Consider the following 22559-nt stretch of genomic DNA (forward strand, 5'->3'; position numbering starts at 1 on the left):
TTATTTTCCCCTTTGGGTGAACACATAGCCTTAATGCACTAAAAAAAAAAATCAAGAGGGCATTCTCCCCTCTTTCTACTCATTAGGGCTTTATGTTAACCCAACCTGAACCACATAAAATGTGGTCCACATTGGGAGACTCGCAGACATCAAAAAATAATTAACTAGACAGAGTTGATCAATCAGTATCTTTAACTTGGGCTAACCTAAACTGTCAGCTTTGCATGTGCTCACTTGAAAATGTCTTGCATGTAATGCAAACATTTACTTAGTGGGCGCCCTATGCCCGGACTTCAGAGAATATCTCAAAAGATCTGGAGCTGGAAATGCTCCCATTTGTTTTGCAACTGAACCTCAGAAAAGAAAGTTAGGTTTATGTTCAATGGTACTTAATGCACAACACAGACTGGAGAATTGGAGGGGGGGGGGGGGGGGGTGCCCACAGACAAAACAAACAGGCACTACAGTGCAGTACTCACAGATCTGCTTTAGGTCACACATTAAAACAAAGTTCCTAGTGGCATAGCTTAGAAGAAAAGAGCTGGTGAAAGTAATGGGTGCAGAACGTACCGTTGTTAGTCACATGCGCCGTGGAAATCACTCCTGCAGCTTAAGGCAGACAAGTGCTCATAAGTTTATTAATGGAGCAGTTCCACATCCATCCAATTCAGAAATCCTCATTTCATATTTATAATCCGTGATCAGCCTGCAACCTCTTTCACCGCCCTCCCTCCCTCCCTCCCTCCCGCTCCCTGTGTAAGCAGACCTCCCCATCTCCTAACCCTGTCCAACAACCTTCTGATGAACTGCACACAAACAGCATGAATTCAGCAAACAGGGGAGAGACAAAAATCAATTTCTGGGCCATTGCAGCAATCCGTGTAAAAAGGACCGCTGATTTTTCAAAACCAATGAATTGCATTTAAAAACCTCAAATTAATGCACCAAATGAGTGATTCTTACTGAGAAAAAAAAAATCCATGCAATAGCGTTCACTTTGAAGACAACTTTTATTCCAAAGGCACAAAGCAACATGCTGGAATGAGTCTGATGGCTCATTTAGGAATTCTTGAAAGCCTCCACCACAACAGCTGATATAAATTCAGCTGAATTCAATGAAATTAATAAGTGCCACTCCTCCGAGGCAACGTGTTGGAGACACCTTCTTAAATTGTATATGTTTCAATATAACATTCACAGAAGACCCCAGAGAGAGCATTTTCTGTGTCACACAAGACTAAATTACATCCACCCAGACCATGGGGAAATGCAGACCTCTGATGCAAAATAAAGACTTCAGGGTACAACTATGGCTGCCTAGACCATGAAACTGAACACAACAGGGGTGTAGCTACATGGGCCACGGGGGCCTGGGCCCCCATACATTTGGTCCTGGACCCCCCTGCCGACGACCCTCTCGACCCCCCTCCCCCGCCAACCCTCCCCCGTCAGCCAAGGTCCTCTTCCTGCAGAAGGCTTCGTTCTGTTTCTGACGTCCTGCACATACAACGTGCAGGACGTCAGAAACAGAACGAAGCCTTGCGCGGGAAGCAAGAGGACCTCGGCTGGCGGGGATTGGGGTCCCTCGCCAGCAAAGGTAGGCGATGACAGCGGAGGTGGGGGAGGGTTGGCGGCGGGAGGGGGGTCAAGAGTGCCATTGGCAGGGGGGGCAAAGTTGTTGGTGGTGGTGGCTGTGGCGGCGGGGTCGGCCAGCAATGGCGGGAGGGTCAGCGGCGTGCTAAAATGTGCCCCCTCACCTGGGCTCTGGACCCCCCTCCCGCCAAAGTCTGGCTACACCCCTGGAACACACAATGACTAAATATCTGACCCATAATGATACATTCCACAAAGCCTGATCTAAAAGTCTGGCTCATCCAACCATGGAAGTAAAAGCAGAAGAACCTTATTGATTCAAATCTTATCAGGCCGCCCACTGAATAAAAAGAGGAGCCTCCTTCAGCAATGGAAAAGCCGCATTTAGCCAAAGGAGGTAAAGCAGCTCAGTTCAGTTGACTTGAACATTTAAAAAAAACACACACTGTTTTAGATTGAAAATATAGGACCAGATTCTATATATGGCGCCTAAAAATTCTGCACGGAACTAAGCATATTCTATAAGACTTAGGCGCGGTATATAAATTACGCTTAGTCGATACCGTAGCGCCTAAATCCACGTGCGTCCATTTATGTCAATAAAAACCTGGTCTAAATCCGTGCTCATAGATCTAGGTGCACTGACCCATATTCTGTAATTACGTGCAGTAATTTTGGAACGCCCACGAAACGCCCATAAATATGCTCATAAACACACCCTTTTAAGCTAGGCGTGTTTATTTTGAACTGCGTGCTTTGCAATTTAGGCGCAGTTCTTTATAGAATTTGCTTACTGATTTCCGCACATAAATTGTAGTTATTGCCAATCAGTGTTCGTTATTCCTTGTTACGTGCTGTTAAAAACGCTGATTACCTTGTTACTCCAATTAAGTTACACACGGAATCTAGGCACCATATATAGAATCCGGTGGATAATGTGTACATCTTTGCTGAGCACATTCTACTGTGCTTCACCGATAAAGCAGCTGGCACGGTGCACACGCTCTGCAGTAAACTTCCAGCTAGAGTTACTAACGCACTGATGCCACTACTGTGGGTTATTAGTAACAAGGTCCCACTACATAAAATGGGAGCTGTGGCAAAACAACACACCTTAGCATCACTTATTTCTTCTGGTTCCAGTTGCCATTCTGATTCCGGAACCCACACGGGCAGTACTGGCTTGGTAATGCTGCTGCCCGTCCTACCCTAGACCACCAGGGCATTCTTCAGGTAAGCCGGGGGAGGTGAGGACTCCTCAGGAGAGGGGTGATGCGCTTGGGGGATTCTTCTGAGGGAGATGGATGCTCTGGGTTCAGGATTTTGTGGATGCGGGGGCAATGTGTAAGTTGCACAGGTGCAATTATAGCTTGCTACACCTCTGCTGGTATGTATTTTATTACCTGCCTATTTAATAGGTGGGTTATAAATGCTAAAATAAACTTGTCAGCTAAATTTAAGCCCCTCTTGCCTGCTTACATTTGTAGAATACTAACATTTATGCAGGTAAGTAGATACTGGTGCGCATACGTACTGGGTGGCGAGGCTCATCGTTGTTCTATAAATGACGTGTGCAAATGCAAGGTGGCATTCATAGGGGAGGAGCATAAGCGGGACCAACATTTACGTACAAATGCACAAATGATGCACTGAACTGCCACATTTAGGGGTGCATTTAAGCCAGTGTTGTAGCTACGGGGGGCAATGAGGACGACATTTCCCTCTTGTCACCTGCCTTTATATGATCCAATTTAAAGAAAATTGGAAACATGAAAACCAATGGTCACAATATATCTATGATTGGTATCATTATATCAATGATGTGTTTCTACTATGGAAAGGGGAAGTTACACAATTGCAAGATTTTCATATATGGCTCAATCAACGGGATACAAATATTAAGTTCCCTTTGCAATATTCATACAAACAAATTAACTTTTTGGACGTTGTAATTAACCAAGAAAGTGAACAATTTAATACTGAAGTAAACACCAAAGATACAGATCGCAATTCATTATGGCATTATGAAAGCAATCATCCAAAGGCATTAAAACAGAATCTACCATTCTCTCAATATTTAAGATATCTTAGAATTTGTACAGACTCAGGAAAATTTAAACATCAAAAATGTTAACATCTAAGCTATTAAATAAAGGATATCCTAAACAGATTCTAAAAAAAAGCACATACTAGAGCGAAGCAGAGACTTTATTACATACTTCATAGCAAAAGGAGGCAGAATCAGAAATTCAAACGTGTACTGAAGTACACTCAAAGTTCCTCTAAGTTGACTAAAATCATTAAAACACACTGGAGAATAGTTCAAGCGCACCCAATGTTTCAGGATCAAAATCTTCAAATTCCTTATTCAAGAGGAATATTGCAAAATAAAACAAGACAGTTAACTACGAATATAGAAGAAAAAGGGCATTGAACTTGTGGTTCTGCAAATCCTGCTCATTACAAAATTCACAAACCCCTATGATTCTAAGATGGGCATTAACCTGTGGAGTACCACAAGGATCAATACTGTCACCCATTCTGTTCAATATCTACCTCAAGCCACTAGCCAAGCTGATTCGGTCAATGGACACTCAGTTCTACATCTACGCGGATGATGTGCAGCAACTCATACCCATTGAACCTGACTTACCTACAGCCCTGAATAAACTGATTACCTGTCTAACATCAATTCAAGAATGGGCTAAGCACAATAAACTTTGCCTGAACCCAAATAAAACCGAGCTTCTCTGGGTCCCTAACATGGGTGTACACGTACCTGATATCAAAATCTCTTTTGGGAAGTACGAACTCCCCCTCAAATCACAAATCAGGAACCTTGGAATACAGTTAGATTCAACACTTACTCCGATTCCCCAAACCCATGCAACCTTCAAGAGCTGCTTCTACTATTTGCGACAACTACGCTGCCTCTCTCCTTACATCAAGAAGGAAAATCTTATCCCAGTTGTGCATGCCATGATAACATCAAGACAATTAAAATGTTCTATTATTTTTACCTAGTGGTTAATGCAGTGGACTTTGAACCTGGGGAACTGAGTTCGATTCCCACTGCAGCTCCTTGTGACTCTGGGCAAGTCACTGTTAATATGTGTCCCAGCTTGAGACCCATCCACTGGAATAGTGGTGGGCCAAGTTACATAGCTTAAACTGCTGAAAAGCACTGACTAGGCCTGAAAATCAGATGATGGCCTTATAGCTGAGAGCCTGCAAGAGCAGGACTGCTTGGTGAGTCTTATTGAAACCTGGTACAACTTTCAAATTCAGTGTAAGAGTTAAGATGAAGGAATAAATGACAGAAATGGTAAAAAGTTTGGTTCATAAGATGGAGTCTGTCCTTATAAGATGGCTCCCAGAGTCACAAGATACAAAGAAACTGATCTCTCTATATTAGGAAAGATGTTTACAAGTCCGGAAATTGGTGTTATTAAGTAATCTCAGAAAGGAGGGGCAGGTGGGCACCTGACCTGCGGTTAAGTATGATTCATAGATGCAAAAAAAAAAAAATTAGAAAAAAAGTCTTTCTCCATTGAGTTGTATGGACTGCAAATGCTATATAAGGACTGTGCATCTGAGCTAGAGTCGGAGTCCTTCCCCAACTTGAGTCGGATGACGGCGAAGCTACGGTCCGTTGAACCCAGAATTTGACTGGTGTGTAACAGCTGGCAGATTCATTTGGTGAGAATAAAACTATCTTTATCTCTAAACTTCTCTAGTCTCAGTTTCAATCTGTTCCTTCTCTTCAAACTGTTTCACATAAATAATATACACATAAGTAAATTATCTTTCACTCATGTAGACTTTATGTGGGAACATAAATGGCCAAAGATTCACTTAGATCCTAGAAGACAGAAAGTTGTGGTCATGGGAATTAGATTTGAACTGCGCCTTCTGTCACCCCCCCTACACCTCCGTGTCCAAAGGCACTCCTTTGGACCCCTTTTCACCTCACCGTGGAAAGGGGTTCCGCGGAGGTCTAGAGAGGGGTGGATAAACAGACTCCTCAAAAAAACATCACTTAACCCTCCATTGCCCCTGGTACAAAATAAGTACCTGAATATATGTAAACCGCTTTGAATGTAGTTGCAAAAACCTCAGAAAGGTGGTATATCAAGTCCCATTTCCCTTTCCTATTACATATTGTGTTGACACTGTAAGTAGTATACAATGCCATACTTTGTATTGTTATTTGAATATTTTTACTGCTGTAATTGTCTATTGCTTATGTTTGATTTATTGTTACTGTACACCACCTTGTGTGAATTCTTTCAAAAAGGTGGTAAATAAATCCTAATAAATAAGTAATATAATATAATATATAAGTTGAACCAACTCACGGATTGTAACAGTAATTATGTAATATATATTTTGATATGCCCATGCTCCAAGTTATATGTTGGTTAAACAACCAGATCTCCTAAACAATGTTTAAATTAACACAGACAGTATTTTACACCAAAAGGTAGAAGCACTGCATGGAAAAAGGACATGACCTCAAAGCCTTTAAATGTTGTGCCACAGATCAAATAATGCCTTCACCTCGGGGCAGGGACAGGGGTCACAAGCTATTACAAATAGAACAACAATGGATAAATTTCCATTACAGAACAGTTGCTTAGTCACTTTGCATAAGCGTCCACTTTCCTGCGATAGCGCAGGTATTCTCTACATTAACACAGGGAAATGGCAGATAAATGCAGAACCCTGTTATAGAATCACCATTTCAATATATAAGACCCACTGAATATTGACCGGTTAAAATTTTGTCACGGTCATATACCGTACTATATTTTCAGTATTCAAAATGCTCAATTTCATTTCATCCATTTCTTAAACGCCAGTTCTTATTAATCAAGGCGGTACCTCAATACACATTAAGGAGGAGAGAGAGGCTGAGCGGTGCCTTTCTACCTTCTCGTTGACAGCACTATTGACACCAGGGTCTCCGTGTTCCAGTACAAAAGCTCTCCTTGATCAGCTGAACTCCTGGATGGGATTTCAGCTCACGTTATGCAGCCCCAGTCCCGGCTCTGCCACTTTTGCTTTCCTAAAATTTCTCTTACCTCTGGGTCACCCTTGACACCACTGGCAGTAAGCTGGGACAGAGGGGTTTCTGACTGTGTAAATAACTTAGAAGACTGCAAATTTGTCAGTAAATAAAACAAAGCTGAAAATTTGCAGGGAAAAGCTCCCAATCCATGCACTGCAAATAGAAATATCTAATACATAAGGTATTATTTTAACTCTGAACTTCTGTACCTAAGAAACAACTTCTTATAAATGTACAATTAGAAAGGAAACTCTGATTTTTAACTTAATATGTACCACCCTCTGCAGGATACGGGGTTTAATTTGGATTCTTAAACCATTTATACTGAACATACCGGCTTCAGTTTTTATAGCAAAGCCATTATACCGAACATATCAGCTTCAGTTGCAGCCACATCTGAAGAGAGGAAGTACTTTCCCTCACCTACTCAACATTGGGTTATTCTTTGCTGCAGGAAAAGGTATTGATAGGCTGTCTGGATTTTGAGACAGGGTTTCAGCATCTGCACAACTGTAACCCCTGGTGGTCCAAGTGAAGGTGGTACAGTGGGTGCTGCAGTATGCATGACCTGGCTAAGGCCCATCACTGTAATGGCCGATTTGTGCAGGATGAAATCATATAGCTAATTACTAATGAAGGCTCATGACACAACATTCCCGATAAGCTACCAGGCTTTGGCAGGTTGAGATAAGAAGGAAAGCGAGATATCACAGCTTACAAAGAAATTCAACATAACTGTAAGGGCCTGACACTGAAAAGCATTTGTGGTTGCTTTTAGTTTTGCCAAAGTGGCATTCTGTTAAGAGAAGGAAGTCACCTACTGCGCGAGAGCGTCTTCACTGTTTTATAGCATTCTGCGCCAGTTGCAGGCATCTTCTCTGTTTAAGACCCCTTCGTTTTTATGGTATGATTGTATCTCTCCATTGACTGGCTGATACATTTGATGATAGCCGCTGTACAACACCCCTGATGCAGGCGTTTCGCTGAAACATGGACCGTGTCGGGTCTGTTCAATAAAGTACCTATTTGACGCCCCCTATTCTTGAAGGCTCTTTGTGTTTTTTTGGCTCTGTAGCTTTGTTTGGGTGTGCTTTGGATTCCCTTTCCAACATTTCTTCTTTTCAAATATAGGCACTTAACCAACCAAGTGCGTACTCCACCCCAGAACACCCCCAAAACAGTCAGTTTTGCTTTAAGCGTTAACCAGTCATTTTCTGGGGCACTAACCGGTTAACGGCCACTGAAAATGACTAGTTAGGCCCGAACAGGCAATTTAACCGACCAGGAACCATTTCTGGCCAGTTAAATAGCTTTGAATACCAACCACAAAATCTGTAGACTAGAATAATTTATTATGTTGTGAAAGTTTTCAACCTCACTCTTTGAAGTGGAACCTCCGGACTCTTTGAAGTGGAACCTCCGGATGGGACAATTCTTATGGATCTGGCACGTATATACTTCAAGAGAGGTTTCTGAACCTCTTTTAACCTCCCCATCCGCGGAACAGCATTGGCACCCTGCTTCCCCCCTGGGCAGTCTGGAGAAGGAGTAAAAAGGGATCTCCCACTCTGAAGAAAGTGAAGCACTTGCTGCCGCCCCCAAGAACTTACCACCTGAAGCAGCTGCCTCCTCCTACCTTATTATAAAACCACCTCTGCCTATTTGCTAAGCATTTTTCTCAGAGACACCCGAAAGAGGATCAACCTCTGCTGAACAAGACCCTTACATTGTAAGTCCTCTAGAGACAGGGAAATGGCTACTGTACCTGAGTAACTCACCATGAAAAGACATGAGCTAAATCCAAAAAACTAAATTACTATCTTCTTTAGGCAACAATATCTGGAAAAACTAAGAGAAAATGGTAGAGTAGTCAGGAAAGCAAAGATGCAAATGGAAGAAAAAAAATAACCAATATGGTAAAATGGGGGGGGGGGGGGGGGGGAGGGGACAAGACATTTTTTTTTTAGATATGTTAGTGATAGGAGGAAGTGCAAAAATGGCATTGTGAGATTCAAAGGTGAGAGGGAGGAATATGTAGAAGAAGATAAAGATAAGGCAGAATTTCTTTACAAATATTTCTGTTCTGTGTTCATGGCTGAAGGGCCGGGAACAGGACCACAGAAGACAAATAGAAATGAAGGGGTGGTAGTCCTTGAACGAATTCCAGAGGACTGTGTTCTTGAGGATCTGGCTAAAGTAATTAAAGTAATGGTGGACAAAGCAATGGGCATGGACAGCATACATTTGAGAGTACTGAAGGAACTTGGGGACGTTCTAGCGGTTCCTCTAGCTTATCAGTCGGGAGTGGTCCCGGAGGATTGGAGAACACATGGGGTCTCTCTCCACAAAAGTGAAGTAAGGGTTGGGAACTACAGGTTAGAATGTCTGACTTCTGTGGTAAGTAAATTAATGGAAATTCTTTTAAAACAGATAACAGTAAAGTTTTTGGAATCCAATGAATTATAGGACTCAAGGCAGCATCGTTTCACTAGAGGCAGGTCTTGTTAGACAAATCTGATCAATTTCTTTGACTGGGTAAGCAAAGAGTTGGATTGTAAGAGAGTGCTAGATGTGGTGTATTTAGATTTTAGTAAAGTCTTTGACACAGTTCCGCATATATGACTAATAAATAAACTGAGTGCCCTCGGTATGGGCCCTAAAATGACTGAGAGGGATAGGAACTGGTTGAATGGAAGATGACAGAGTGTAGCGGTAAATGGAGCTCATTCTGAGGAAAAGGATGTTACCAGTGGTGTGCCACAAGGTTCAGTTCTTGGGCTGGTTCTTTTAAACATTTTTGTAAACAATATTGTTGAAGGGATGTCTTTGCAGATGATACCAAAATCTGATTTAGGGTAGACTTCCCTGATGGTGTGGATAACATGTGGAAGGACTTAGTGAAGCTAGAGGAATGGTCTGGAATTTTGCAGCTTACAATTAATGCTAAAAAAATGAAGGGTCATGCATTTGGGCTACAAAAACCCAAGGGAATGGTAGAGTTTTGGGGGTGAAGAACTTTGGTGCATGAAACAGAAGCAGGACTTGGTTGTAATCATATGTGATGACCTTAAGGTGGCCAAACAGGTAGAAAAGGCGACGGCGAAAGCTAGAATGATGATTGGGTGTATATAGAGAAGAATGGCCAGTAGAAAAAGGAGGTGATGATGCCCCTGTATAAGACTCTGGTGAGACCTCGTTTAGAATATTGTGTACAATTCTGGAGACCTTCAAAAAGATATAAAAAGGATGGAGTCGGTAAAGAGAGCAGCTACTAAAATGGTCAGTGGTCATTGTCATAAAGTGTATGGGGACAGATTTAAAGATCTCAGTATATATACTTTGGAAGAAAGGCAGGAGAGGGGAGATATGAGAGAGATTTAAATACCTACACGGCATAAATGCACAGAAGGAAGTCTGTTTCAGTTGAAAGGAAGCTCTGGAACGAGGGAGCACAGAGTGAAGGTGAAAAGGGACAGACTGAAGTAACCTGAGGAAATACGTCTTCATGGAAAGGGTGGTGAATTCATGGAACGGCCTCCCGGTGGAAGTGGAGGAGACGAAAACAGTATCTGAATTCAAGTACATAGGATCTCTAAGGGAGTGATAAGGAGAGTAGATGGCATGGATGGATAGACTGGATAGGCCATATAGTCTTTGTCTGCCTAATGTTTCTCTGTTTTTTTACATTACACAGGTTACCAAAAACCTCTTCTGCATTGCCAGGAACCAGTTCTCCAGTGACAAAACCTTTCCAATACACAAGGAAACCAATCTGAAATTTCAAAATGCAAAAACAAAAGTGGTATTTCAAGTGCAACAATGTGATGAACAACCATTTCTATTTCTGTCAGAGCTGGACAACACTGAAACTGATCAACATTTATGAAAAAAAGGCAAACCGATATAATAGTTGCTAACGTCAGCTGCACTTACCTTTCTCACCACCTGCTACGGGGGAATTCCCTGGTTTCGACTTGTCATAGTTGTTAAAGCTTTGACTACGGCGGTTGCTGGCAGCCACAGACCCACGAGATTTGGCCTCGCCGCCTGCAGCGGACACCCTCGTGGTGGGACCTGGAAGTCTGGAATGATAGGAAACATAAATGGTGAGTATTCATGCCTCAGTCAAAACCTCAACTGGAAAGGAAAAAGGGGCAAAGAAAAGGTATGCGGAAACTAAAATCACATATAACCTCTTGAGTTAGTCGACCGACAGTTCTAATGATGTGAAATATTTTTAGTAACAAGTGCTTAACCAAACACCCTTTAATTGAGTACTGAGGAAACGTGAAGAATAAAGAAAGACACTTTTAGGGGTCAGGAAAAGCAGCAAGGCAGGCGGTCCACAATCTCCAATATGGAAGAAATCGCAAAGGTAGGCCAAGTAGATAAAACAAAGGAATTTATTAATGCAGAAAAGCACTAGTATCATAGCAGTGTTATTTGAATGTTCTAATTGTGTGCTTATTAGATATTCCATCACTATTATGCTTACATTGTATTATATCTCTGTTATTTGAATTTCAGTACTGTTAAATGTATGTATTTTTGATCCTATTTCATGGTAGTCCTATTATTAGGTTTCAGTTTACTGTTTTCAAGTTTACCTCTTTCATTGTGTTTATATTTATACTTGTTCATTTTCCTATTGTTATGCTGTCACCAAATTATAAGTTTGATGTTAAACTGTACCTGCTGTACACTGCCTTGGGTGAATCTCTTCATAAAGGAAGTTAATAAATCCCAATAAATAAATAATCAAGATAAAAAATTGAAACAATGAGGGCCAAGACAGCTTTGTCAACAATTAAGCTCTTTAATACATTTATTTTTATTATTATAATTACTATAGGTTTCTGGCTATTTTCAAGGATGCTGTTATGTTCATATCTTTTGCAAAACACCTTGGGTGATTCTTGTTGCTCCCCACAAGTGACAAAGAAAATCTGTAGGCCAGTGCAGCATGCTCTGTCCCCACTCTCCCTGCAGGCAGGGAATATGCTAAATACATATGCACTGACATGTTGTAGGAGTTTCCAGGGTCATCTAGAGAGGAGGCAGCAGTGGCAACATTCTTCAAACCATTAATTTGCTTCTCTCTTCACTTTGCTGTGATTGTCTGTTTTGTCTTATTCCTGAAGTCTATTTTCTTTTCTGCTCCAATATATTTTGCATTTTTATATTTCTATAAGATTTTGGAACAAAAAGAATGCATATATATATATTTTTTTTTTTTCATAACAGCCACAGCTGTTTGTCTGAAATAACTTCCCCTCAGTGCAACCCTATATCTATGCACCAGTGTGAGGATATATCACTCTTCTGATGGTCAACCACATGACATCATGATTTAGAAATTATGGGGGTAGTTGACTAGGACTTTCAAAAACTTTATATTTATTTATTTATTAGGATTTATTTACTGCCTTTTTGAAGGAATTCACTCAAGGCGGTGTACAGTAAGAATAGATCAAGCATGAGCAATAGACAATTACAGCAGTAAAACTATTCAAACAACAATACTAAGTATGGCGTGGAGGGGCATAATCGAACGCGAACGTCTATCTCCATGGGCGTCTATGTCCGAAAACGAGTACATGAAGAGGCGGGACAGACCGTATTTTCGAAAAAATGGACGTTTTTCAGCTGGGCGTTTGTTTTTTTTAGCGATAATGGAAACTAAAAACGCCCTGCTCAAAAACGTCCTAATCCGAGCCATTTGGTCGTGGGAGGGGCCACGATTTGTAGTACACTCGCGCCCCTGACATGCCAGGACACCAACTGGGCACCCTAGAAGTCAGTGCGGTGGACTTCAGACAACGCACCCACATGCATAGCTCCCTTACCATGGGTGCTGAGCACCCAACCCCCCTCCCCCAAAACCCACTACCCACAAATGTACAACACTACCATAGCTCTTAGGGGTGAAGGGGGCACCTACACATGGGTACAGTGGGTTTTGGAGGCCTCCCATTTACCAGCACAAGTGTTACAGGTAGGGGGGGGATGGGCCTGGGTCCACCTGGCTGAAGTGCACTGCGGTACCTACTAAAAGTGCTCCAGGGACCTGCATACACGCAGGCCTCTAGGATTGGTTGCTGCTATATAACATTGGCACACCAGTTGACACCTGAAGACTAATCTCTCCGAAATCGTCCTTTATTGGAATAAGTATGCTTACTCACAGTTAACTGCAGATCAGAGGTTGTGCCCCACTGGCAACGAGTCTCGCTGGTACTGAGATGAGCCGTAGATCAGAGCTGGCAGAATGGTGTACAATGCCCTCTTTCAGCCACATTCAAGAGAAGAACTAAGTTCTGTAACGTGGCTAACACGTGAAAGGGATCTAAAACTGGCTTACAAAAATGGCCACTACCTCATGGACTACCGGACACAAAACAGGGCACACTCTGACCCAGTAAGCAGGGGGAAAAGCACCATGGGAGTAGAGCCTACCAACTACCAACATCGTGCGCATTTGCCACAAGCTAGTGGAATCACGGAGCCCAATACCCTACACCCACCACAATGCATTGCTGATGTGATTCTGCAGTGCGCATAACAGAAAAGTGTCACACTCACTCGAGAGCCACATCAGAACCAGGGAAAGGCTGTCACAGGATAGAACACATTCTGCTGTCATAGAGGTGGGTATGGCATTTGAGGCTGGCATAGAGGCTGGAAAACAAAGTTTTTAAAGTGGGTTTTTTTTGGTGGGAGGGGGTTAGTGACCACTGGGGGAGTCCGGAGAGGTCATCCCCGATTCCCTCCAGTGGTCATCTGGTCAGTTGGGGCACTTTTTTGGGACCTGTTCGTGAAAAAAAAGGGTCCAAAAAAAGTGACCCAAAATCGCAGTAAAAACGCCTTTTTTTTCGATTATCAGCTAAAGACGCCCATCTCTCCTCGGCCGATAACCACGCCCCAGTTCCGCCTTCACCACGCCTCCAACATGCCCCCATCAACTTTACCCGTTTCCGCGACGGATTGCAGTTGGAAACGCCCAAAATCGGCTTTCGATTATACCGATTTGGGCGCCCACGGGAGAAAGACGCCCATCTCCCGATTTGGGTCGCAATATAGGCGTTTTTCTCTTTCAATTATAAGCTGGATAGTATAATACTTAGAACATAGTTATTTTTGATTTCTCCTGATGAAGTAACGAAACAGAAGAATTCTTTTGTCTGTCAAAAAATATATATTGGACATGGGGTTCGAGCAAAGTTAAGGGGCATTTTCCCTGGATGTTGATATAAGTCACTACCACCCGGGTGAAGTTAAGTATCCTGTTTTGTTCTCCTGTGCATATATTTTGAATTTGGGATTATTTCTTCCAATTTTTGTATGATAGAATGTTTTGAGATATTGACTTTATGCTTCTAGGACAGGAGTGTGGTAGCCGTGTTAGTCCACTCTTAAGGTTATCAATAGAAATCAAACAAAATAAAACATGGAAAAGAAAATAAGGTATCATCTGCTTCTAGGACTAAACAACAACAGATAGCTCCCTCTGTTTTTCACTGCAGAACTTTTTTCTCCGATGTGAGTTGTTTTGTTCTGCAGGCGTTTTCGGAGGAGGCTGGAGCTGAAGATGAGAGCCCATTAAAGGGTTGTCCAAATATCTGGTACCCTGGGCTTATGAGGCTTTATTTGTTTAAAATATTACAATTTATATGGTGAAATATTGTCCTTAAATGTGTGAGGCTAATATTGAGAGTTTAGAGCAAACAGTGTGATTAGTTTCTTGCTATATTTCTCTTGAGTAGATTTTTGAATTTTTGATAGTATAATACTTACAATGTCAATACAATATGTAATAGAACATTTTAATTGATAGTGAAGGGTAAAGCAAAGATGGAACATATAAGGTAAGAGAGTAAAAAGAGTTAGAAAGTAAGGTGACTAATTTAAAGAAAGTTGTATACAAGGTCAGAGAGATGGTTAAATATTATCTCAGCTAGGGTAGGAGTGAATGATAATGAATGATATAAAAATTGGAATAAAAATCAAATGGATCTTAAGAGGGCAATTTCCAAACCCATTTACCTGTGCAATTAGTGATTTATCAAGTAAACTGCAATCACGTAAACTGGCTAAAGCTACAAGGGCGTGTTTTGGGTGGTATCAGAAAATAAAGAACATGGATTGTATTTTTAGATCTAGGCACATAATTTTCCATGGAAATTTTACCAGCACACAAAGCAGGTGCAAAATCTATGGGGACTTTGTACTCCCTGCAGTTTTTAAATGAGTGCATGAGTGCACTTTTCCCAATGAAAATTAGGCACAGCATATCGGGTCAGATTTTGCATCTAGGAGAATTGTTTTGAAAATGCTTCTGTTAAGATATTTTATTTAAAAGGACTTTCAGACACAGAAAAGAATGTATCTAGTATGTTTCCTCCTCAGCTGAATAATAAACTTTTGCATCATTTTGAATTTGCATCTAAGGGGCCCTGCTGTTTCTTCAGTTCAATCCAGACCTGATCCCAAGGGCCACAGCAAATTAAATGTAAAGCACAGCAATAATTGATTTGATCAGAACTTGAACCTGAAAGGAACATTTTGCTAAGCAGTATGTTTTGTGCTTGTATTGTACCCATTATCGTTTCTCACTGCAAACATAACCCAGTTCTTTCCCATCTACCCTCCTTTCTTTTTTGCTATGTCCCATTACAATTATCACCAACATGATCTATTTCTTGCTGCTGTTATTGTTAATCATACTTTGATAACACCCTAATCTCATACGTAGACTCAAAAACATCTTTAAATCCACTGGAGTATAATCCATATGACCCTTCAGGAGTCATTTTATTGAAGATGAGCTCCAGCATTGCTCCAGTGTTTTGCCCTGTTAGGAATCTCAACATCATTTCATTGATAAATCTGGAGCACTGTGTTATGATGGAACATATTTGATTAGTTAATTAATTTATTTATTTATTACATTTGTATCCCACGTTTTCCCACTCAAAACAGGTTCAATGCGGCTTACATAGTAATAGGGAATACAGTGATACTTTATCATCTTCCAAGTATTATCACAGTTCATATTTTAATTATGATTTTTCTTTTATTTATAAAAGACACTCATATGGCATTTGTAACCAAACATCGAGCACACTTGTTTTGTACTCCTGACGAGGTCTTGTTTCGCCCAAAGCTTGTTCAAGGGAGAACGTGCCCAATATAATTCAGCCTCCAGTCTCATTCGTCTTCAGACATTTATGATTCTAAAGTGGACGCTCCTGCCTTGCAATCTCCCACTTAATTGATGAAAGACATTTCAGGTCAGTAAGTCAAGAGGAAAGATCCTTCCCCTCACCCAGGTCTATCTAAGCAAAATAATTAAAGGGTAGGCAGGTCAGGAGAGCTCTGCATGGCTGGTTTTTGAACCCCTCCTATCATTTTCCCTAAGGTAGCAGTAAAAAAGAAACAAGCACCATATTGTCAATTAAACCTTGACTATTGCTAGTAACAAATAGCTGATTCTGCACAATATCAAACAGGCTGATAGAAGTAGGGTTACCATATGGCCCCAGAAAAAGGAGGACACATTGATCCAATCTGGGTTTTGCTTCCATTGACAGCAATGGAAGTAAAACCCAGACTGGCTCAATCTGCCCTCCTTTTTCTGGAGCTATATAGTAACCTTATATAGAAGCATGAAAACACTGCAAGAAAAACAGATTTTGTTTTCTGCTGGCTGGTCATGAAGGCATGCACAAATTGTCATAGTTCCCCCAAAATATCAAAATGCCTGCACATTTTACAAACATTCACATGCAACTTCCCTGGTGAAGCAGCATCTGGAACTTTATATTTTCAGAGGATTCTAATGCTGTAGTCATGTCAACAAATTCAGTTCCTAGTTTCTTAAAGGCCAATAGCAAAATCAAAAACTCACAATGAACACTAGGGGGTGCTGTGACCATTGACACAGAACAATGTGAAGAGCCAGCCCCACTGCAGCCTTACATTACCAGCAGAAATATCATAGAAACTCTAATCCTCTCACCACTTACCACAAATCCCTTTATCTATTGCCTATACTTTGGTTATCAGTTGTGCAGTCAGAGACTGGTAAATGGGTGTTTCTCATCCAATGCTGTTTATTAAGAATAAAAGCATACTGAGTCAGACCGAAGGTCCATCAAGCCCAGTATCTTGTTTCCAACAGTAGTCAATCCAGATGACAAGTACCTGGAAGGATCCCAAAGAACCAATCATTCAAGAATGAGCAGTAGCTGACTAAGAGGGGCATAATCGAAAGGGACGCCCAAGTTTTGCTGAGGACGTCCTCGCAAAACGTCCCAATGGAGGGGCGGGGAAACCCGTATTATAGAAACAAGATGGATGTCCATCTTTCGTTTCGATAATACAGTCGGGGACACCCAAATCTTGAAATTTAGGTCGTCCTTAGAGATGGTCGTCCCTAGACTTGGTCGTTTCTGATTTTCGGCGATAATAGAAACTGAGGACGCCCATCTCAGAAACGACCAAATCCAAGCCCTTTGGTCATGGGAGGAGCCAGCATTCGCAGTGCACTGGTTCCCCTGACATGTCAGGACACCAACCGGGCACCCTAGGGGGCACTGCAGTGGACTTCAGAAATTGCTCCCAGGTACATAGCTCCCTTACTTTGTGTGCTGAGCCCCCCAAAACCCACTACTCACAACTGTACACCACTACCATAGCCCTTGCGGGTGAAGGGGGGCACCTAGATGTGGGTACAGTGGGTTTGTGGTGGGTTTTGGAGGGCTCGCATTTACCACCACAAGTGTAACAGGTAGGGGTGGGATGGGCCTGGGTCCGCCTGCCTGAAGTGCACTGCACCCACTAAAACTGCTCCAGGGACCTAGATACTGCTGTGATGGACCTGAGTATGACATTTGAGGCTGGCACAAAATATTTTTAAAGATTTGTTTTAGGGTGGGAGGGGGTTAGTGACCACTGGGGGAGTAAGGGGAGGTCATCCCCGATTCTCTCCGGTGGTCATCTGGTCAATTCAGGCATCTTTTTGTTCCTTGGTCGTAAGAAAAACACGACCAGGTAAAGTCCAAGTGCTCGTTAGGGACGCCCTTTTTTTTTCCATTATGGGTCGAGCACGTCCATGTGTTAGGGACGCCCAAGTCCCGCCTTCACTATGCCTCCAATACGCCCCCTTGAACTTTGGCCGTCCCTGCGACAGAAAGTAGTTGGGGATGTCCAAAACTGGCTTTCAATTATACCGATTTGGACGACCCTGTGAGAAGGACGTCCATCTTCCGATTTGTGTCAAAAGATGGGCGTCCTTCTCTTTCGAAAATAAGCCTGCAAGTCTACCATGGATAAAAGTGGTTTTCAGACCTTTCCTCTGAGGACTTGTCTAAATCTGAAACCCAGCTGTAGTAACTGCTTTCATCACATCTTCTGGTGGCAAACTCCACAGCTTAACTGTGTACTTAGTGAAAAATATTTTCTCATATTTTAAATGTATTACCTGTTAGTTTCAGCTTAGTGCTATTTTAAAGGGTAAAAAAAGTTCCCTATTTACAGGTTCTTTCCCCCGATCATTCTATAGACCTGTATTGTACCTCTTCTCAACCATCTCTCCTCCAAGCTGAACAGCTCTAACCTCTAGCCTTTAGCTTTATTCTTTCACCATCATTTTTCTAACTCTTCACTCAACCTCTTCTAATCTCATGATGTATGCGTCAACATTTGCATATTATTGAGGATCCAAATGCCTATATTCCCTTTACTAAATATGCACTTTTTTGAACTTCTCATCAGTGGCGTAGCTACAGGAGGGCCTGGGTGGGCAGAGGCCCACCCATTCTTGGCTCGGGCCCACCCTGTCTGGCCTCCAAAACAGTTCAGCAGCAGCTGCCTCACTCCCCTCTCTCCCTCTCCTCCACCCGTGGACTTGGCATTTGCCCCCCACCCACAGCTTGGCAACACTCCCCTTTCTTGTTCTAACTTGGCACCTTTCCCAGCAGCAACAGCGATGCAGTCTGTTGCCTGCGCCAAACTCAGTCTTCCCTTTGTCACTTCCTGTTTCCTCTCTGGCACGATGCAGCAGAGCGAAGTCTACAAGGCTGGTGCAGGCATTGGATGTACATCACTACTGTTGCTGCTGTCGAAAGTACTAAGGTATGGGGGTTCTTTCAGAGAAAGAGGTATTGTTAGGCTGCAAGGGGGGGATTAGAGAAGTGCTGGATCTGGGGGCAGAGGAGAGGGAGATAGATGCAGGACAAAAGGGGGTGGGGACTTTAGAAGGCCCTCCCATCCAAACTCTGGGCCCACCCAAAATGACAGGTCTGGCTATGCCCCTGCTCCTCATATAGGCGACCTTAATGAAACTTTATGTATTTAGCTATGAAGATGGGTAATAATGATTAAACATCTGTAAGGATCCTTGAAGGGCCCTCACTAGCCAAGTATGTTCCTGCATTCTGGACCATACCAAGTAAGAACAGAGAGGAGGTGTATACAGCATCCCCCTCCTGGGGTGGCTGCAATGGTACTATCTTCCCCTATAGAAGTCAAAGACCTCATAGACAGTGTGTAGTAGAATTGTGAAGAGGAGATATGATTGTCTAAGGCTCAACCTTTAGGTTTACTTAGCTTGTGTCTTGTGAGAAATCTCCCTTGACCTTTTAGCTAGTGTCCAGTGTGAAACAATTGTGCAAGACATAGGTCTTACCCACTCCTCTGCCCGCTAAATGTTTAAGGAGGGGAGCAGCTCAAACTGAAGGAACAAGGAGAAAGAAGCTCCCACTCGGCAGCTGGACTTCTGGAGGAGGTACTGTTTCTAGATTGTTCCCACTGGGAAGAATCTGTGTGGAAGCAGATAGATAGACTGTGTGATTAACTCACAGGGGAGGTGATGTGCCCCAGAACCCAAGGAAACCCTTTACTCCTAATAAAGATAAATATAAAGAAAATAAAGGAAGAAAGTGAAGTAATATAGTGGTTATTCAATACTGTAAACTTCAGGACACATATTTTCAGTAAAGAGAACTGGAGCAACCCCCATCTATCTCAGAGTTATGTTTTGGAGGGACTTAAGCCTCAAAAGAAATCCCTTACCCCACAGAGAGAACTTGCTCCCTTGAATGAGTGTGTGTGTGCTTGAAGCATAAAAAGGGGAACAACAAGAGACCAGGAAGAAATAAATATCTATGAAGGTCACTGAGTGTGAATCCATCATGGACAACCCTACAACTGGGACAACCCCTCCCCCCCCCATACATATGAAAATTGCCTTTGTTCAATGCAGATAACAGTACGAGGCAGTACCCATTCTTTCAGTAGCATTTAGAGGTGTTGTTCCCGGGAAGCAAGTAGTGCATGTCGACTGTGTGTTCAGATTCACGTGTACTATGTTCCATAAAAAAAGTATCTGTCCCAGAAGGAGGTGCTTAGGTCTGTGGCTAGTTCATACCTGTGACAAGCTTCACATTTAAATATACACACATGTTTGCATAGAAAAACTTGGTGCAATGCTGGAGACTGACTCTGGACTTTGTACTAACACAGGCAGTCTAAGAACTGTCACCCACAGTAAATTAATATAGATTGTAATACCTGTGGTGATTGTATATCATTCTGCTATTTAAAGGAAAGAATGTTCTAGAAGGGGCTCCAAGTGAGTAGATTCAAAGAACGGCATTAAAACGAATAAGTTTTCACAGAATGTGAAGGATGCATGGAAAAGCCTGGAGGTAGCAGAGAAGAAAGCAGTCAATTCCATTTCCACGTTCTATTTATACAGTGTACGAAAGAGGCCATATTTCAAATTAATAGACGATAATCGATACTGAAAACCTGACTAGCTAGGTGTGTCCCTAGGACTGGGTTGACAGCCCCTACTTTATAGAACAGACCCTTTCTAGAACTGCCCTCTATGGAGGCAATTCTCTAAGTGAGTAACTCCATTTAGGTACCCTTAGTCCACAGCATACTCATACCCAACATTCAGGAGTCCGCAGTCGCACCAGCCATAGAGCTGGCATGAGTGTGAGCACCTAAATGCAACACAGACGCATATAACGTGCAGTATTCTGTAAGTTTTATTGTGTATAATGGGGGCCCCGCCTATATGTGTACACCCCCCCTTGCAAATACGTGCCATGTAAGTTAAGCAGGTATTTGCAGCTATTACAAAATACAGCTGTTAGAAGGCATTTTGATTCTATAACTTCTTTTATGATTGATCTTCACTGGCTTCCTATTCAACAGCATGTTAGATTTAAAATAGCTTGTCCTGTTTTTTAAATCACTTCACGGCCCTGAACTCCAAGGATTTGGTTGATTTATTCATACTCCCCTCCTCTGGGCCAAGTACCTGTTTTTCTCACATTCTACAAATAGGCTACCCTACTTCTAAAACGATCTATCTACACAAATTCATTTCCATTCTGAGGTGTAAAAATTTGGAATGAGCTTCCTCGGGAAATTAAATGTTTGCCTTCTTATCTATCCTTTAGGAAAGCTTTGAAGACATTCTTGTTCGAATAATAATCCATAGGAGGTAAGTCAAAACATATTGGACTGATCTTACTAATTATAGATAATTTTATGTTTATTTATTTATTTTATTGTTGAAAGGTATATTCTATAATGTGTATTTCCCTTAATTGAGTAGGTCATCTTTCTTTGTTAACCGCTTCAAATCCTTTGGGAGAGTTGGTGGCAGGGGCATAGCTGCTATGGGGCCACGGGGACCTGGGCCCCCCTGCCAGGGACCCTCTCAACCCCCCTCCCGCCGCCTGCTACCTTTGCTGGCGGGGGACCCCAACCCCCGCCAGCCGAAGTCTTCTTCCTTCGTTTGGTTTCTTCTGACTGAGTCTGACGTCCTGCACATACAACGCGCAGGACGTCAGACTCACAGAAACAGAATGAAGACCTGCAGATCGCAAGGCTTCGTTCTGTTTCTGTGAGTCTGACATCCTGCACGTTGTACGTGCAGGATGTCAGACTCAGTCAGAAACCAAACGAAGGAAGAAGACTTCAGCTGGTGGGGGTTGTGGAGGTGTCGGCAATGGCAGGTGGGCAGGTGGGGGGGGGGGGGAGTGTCGCGGTGCCAGGGGGTGGGCTAAAATGTGCCCCTTCAACTTGGCTCTGGACCCCCCTACCGTTGAAGTCTGGCTACGCCCCTGGTTGGCGGTATACAAAATCCGAATGGAACAGTACCTAGGCACCCTTCTAGCATTTACATGGGAATGCATGCACACAGACACACACATTCCAGACATTTACACGCATAACACGTGTGTAAATGCAGGCATCTAGGATATAGAACTGCCCTTCACATGGGTAATTCCTTTGGAATATCTGAGCCTTTACTTGTACCAAGTATAACTTGAAACATTTAAACTGGACATTTTACATTATAAGTGTATATTAGCTCTGCTACCTAAAACAGATATCACTGCTGAATATATGAATAATTTCAAACCATCTGGGCTAGATGGCCTTAAATTATACATTCACTACATGGCTGAATATTGACCCCTCTCAATCTTTTGTACGTGCAGAGCAAGGTATTAAAGCTCTGCTTGAAGGCACAGCCGTACCATTTCATCATTCTGTCCTCGGAGGCCCTTAGGAATAATGTGATGACAGGTGATCCTCACAGCAAAATTTTAACATGATACTTTGCATGCCATCATTGCAGGTCCTTTGCAAGTCTTGGCTTGTTCGGTACTCCTGGGAAGTGTGTTTGATAACTCGCTCCAATTAGATCAGATTACGGTGCTACATGAAACTCAGTCACACTTTCGGTCTCCAATCTTCAGAACGGGACCGAAAAAACAACACAAAACGAAGGAGGAGATGAGAATGAGACTTTTACCTACTTATAACCCCAAACAAGGGCATTGGGAGGAAAGGAGGGGTGGGAGGATAA

General features: G+C 42.5%; 1 protein-coding gene across 1 annotated transcript in view; it reads right to left on the bottom strand.

Moving 5' to 3' along the window:
- The window catches only part of NAV2 (neuron navigator 2), a 463718-nt gene that overhangs the window by 259652 nt on the left and 181507 nt on the right, over positions 1-22559 (bottom strand). Inside the window, 1 exon segment of the mRNA XM_030200720.1 lies at positions 10598-10746. Coding sequence (XP_030056580.1) covers positions 10598-10746 — 149 coding nt within the window.

The sequence above is a fragment of the Microcaecilia unicolor genome, chromosome 4 (genome assembly GCF_901765095.1).
Source record: "Microcaecilia unicolor chromosome 4, aMicUni1.1, whole genome shotgun sequence".
Lineage (NCBI taxonomy): Eukaryota > Metazoa > Chordata > Amphibia > Gymnophiona > Siphonopidae > Microcaecilia > Microcaecilia unicolor.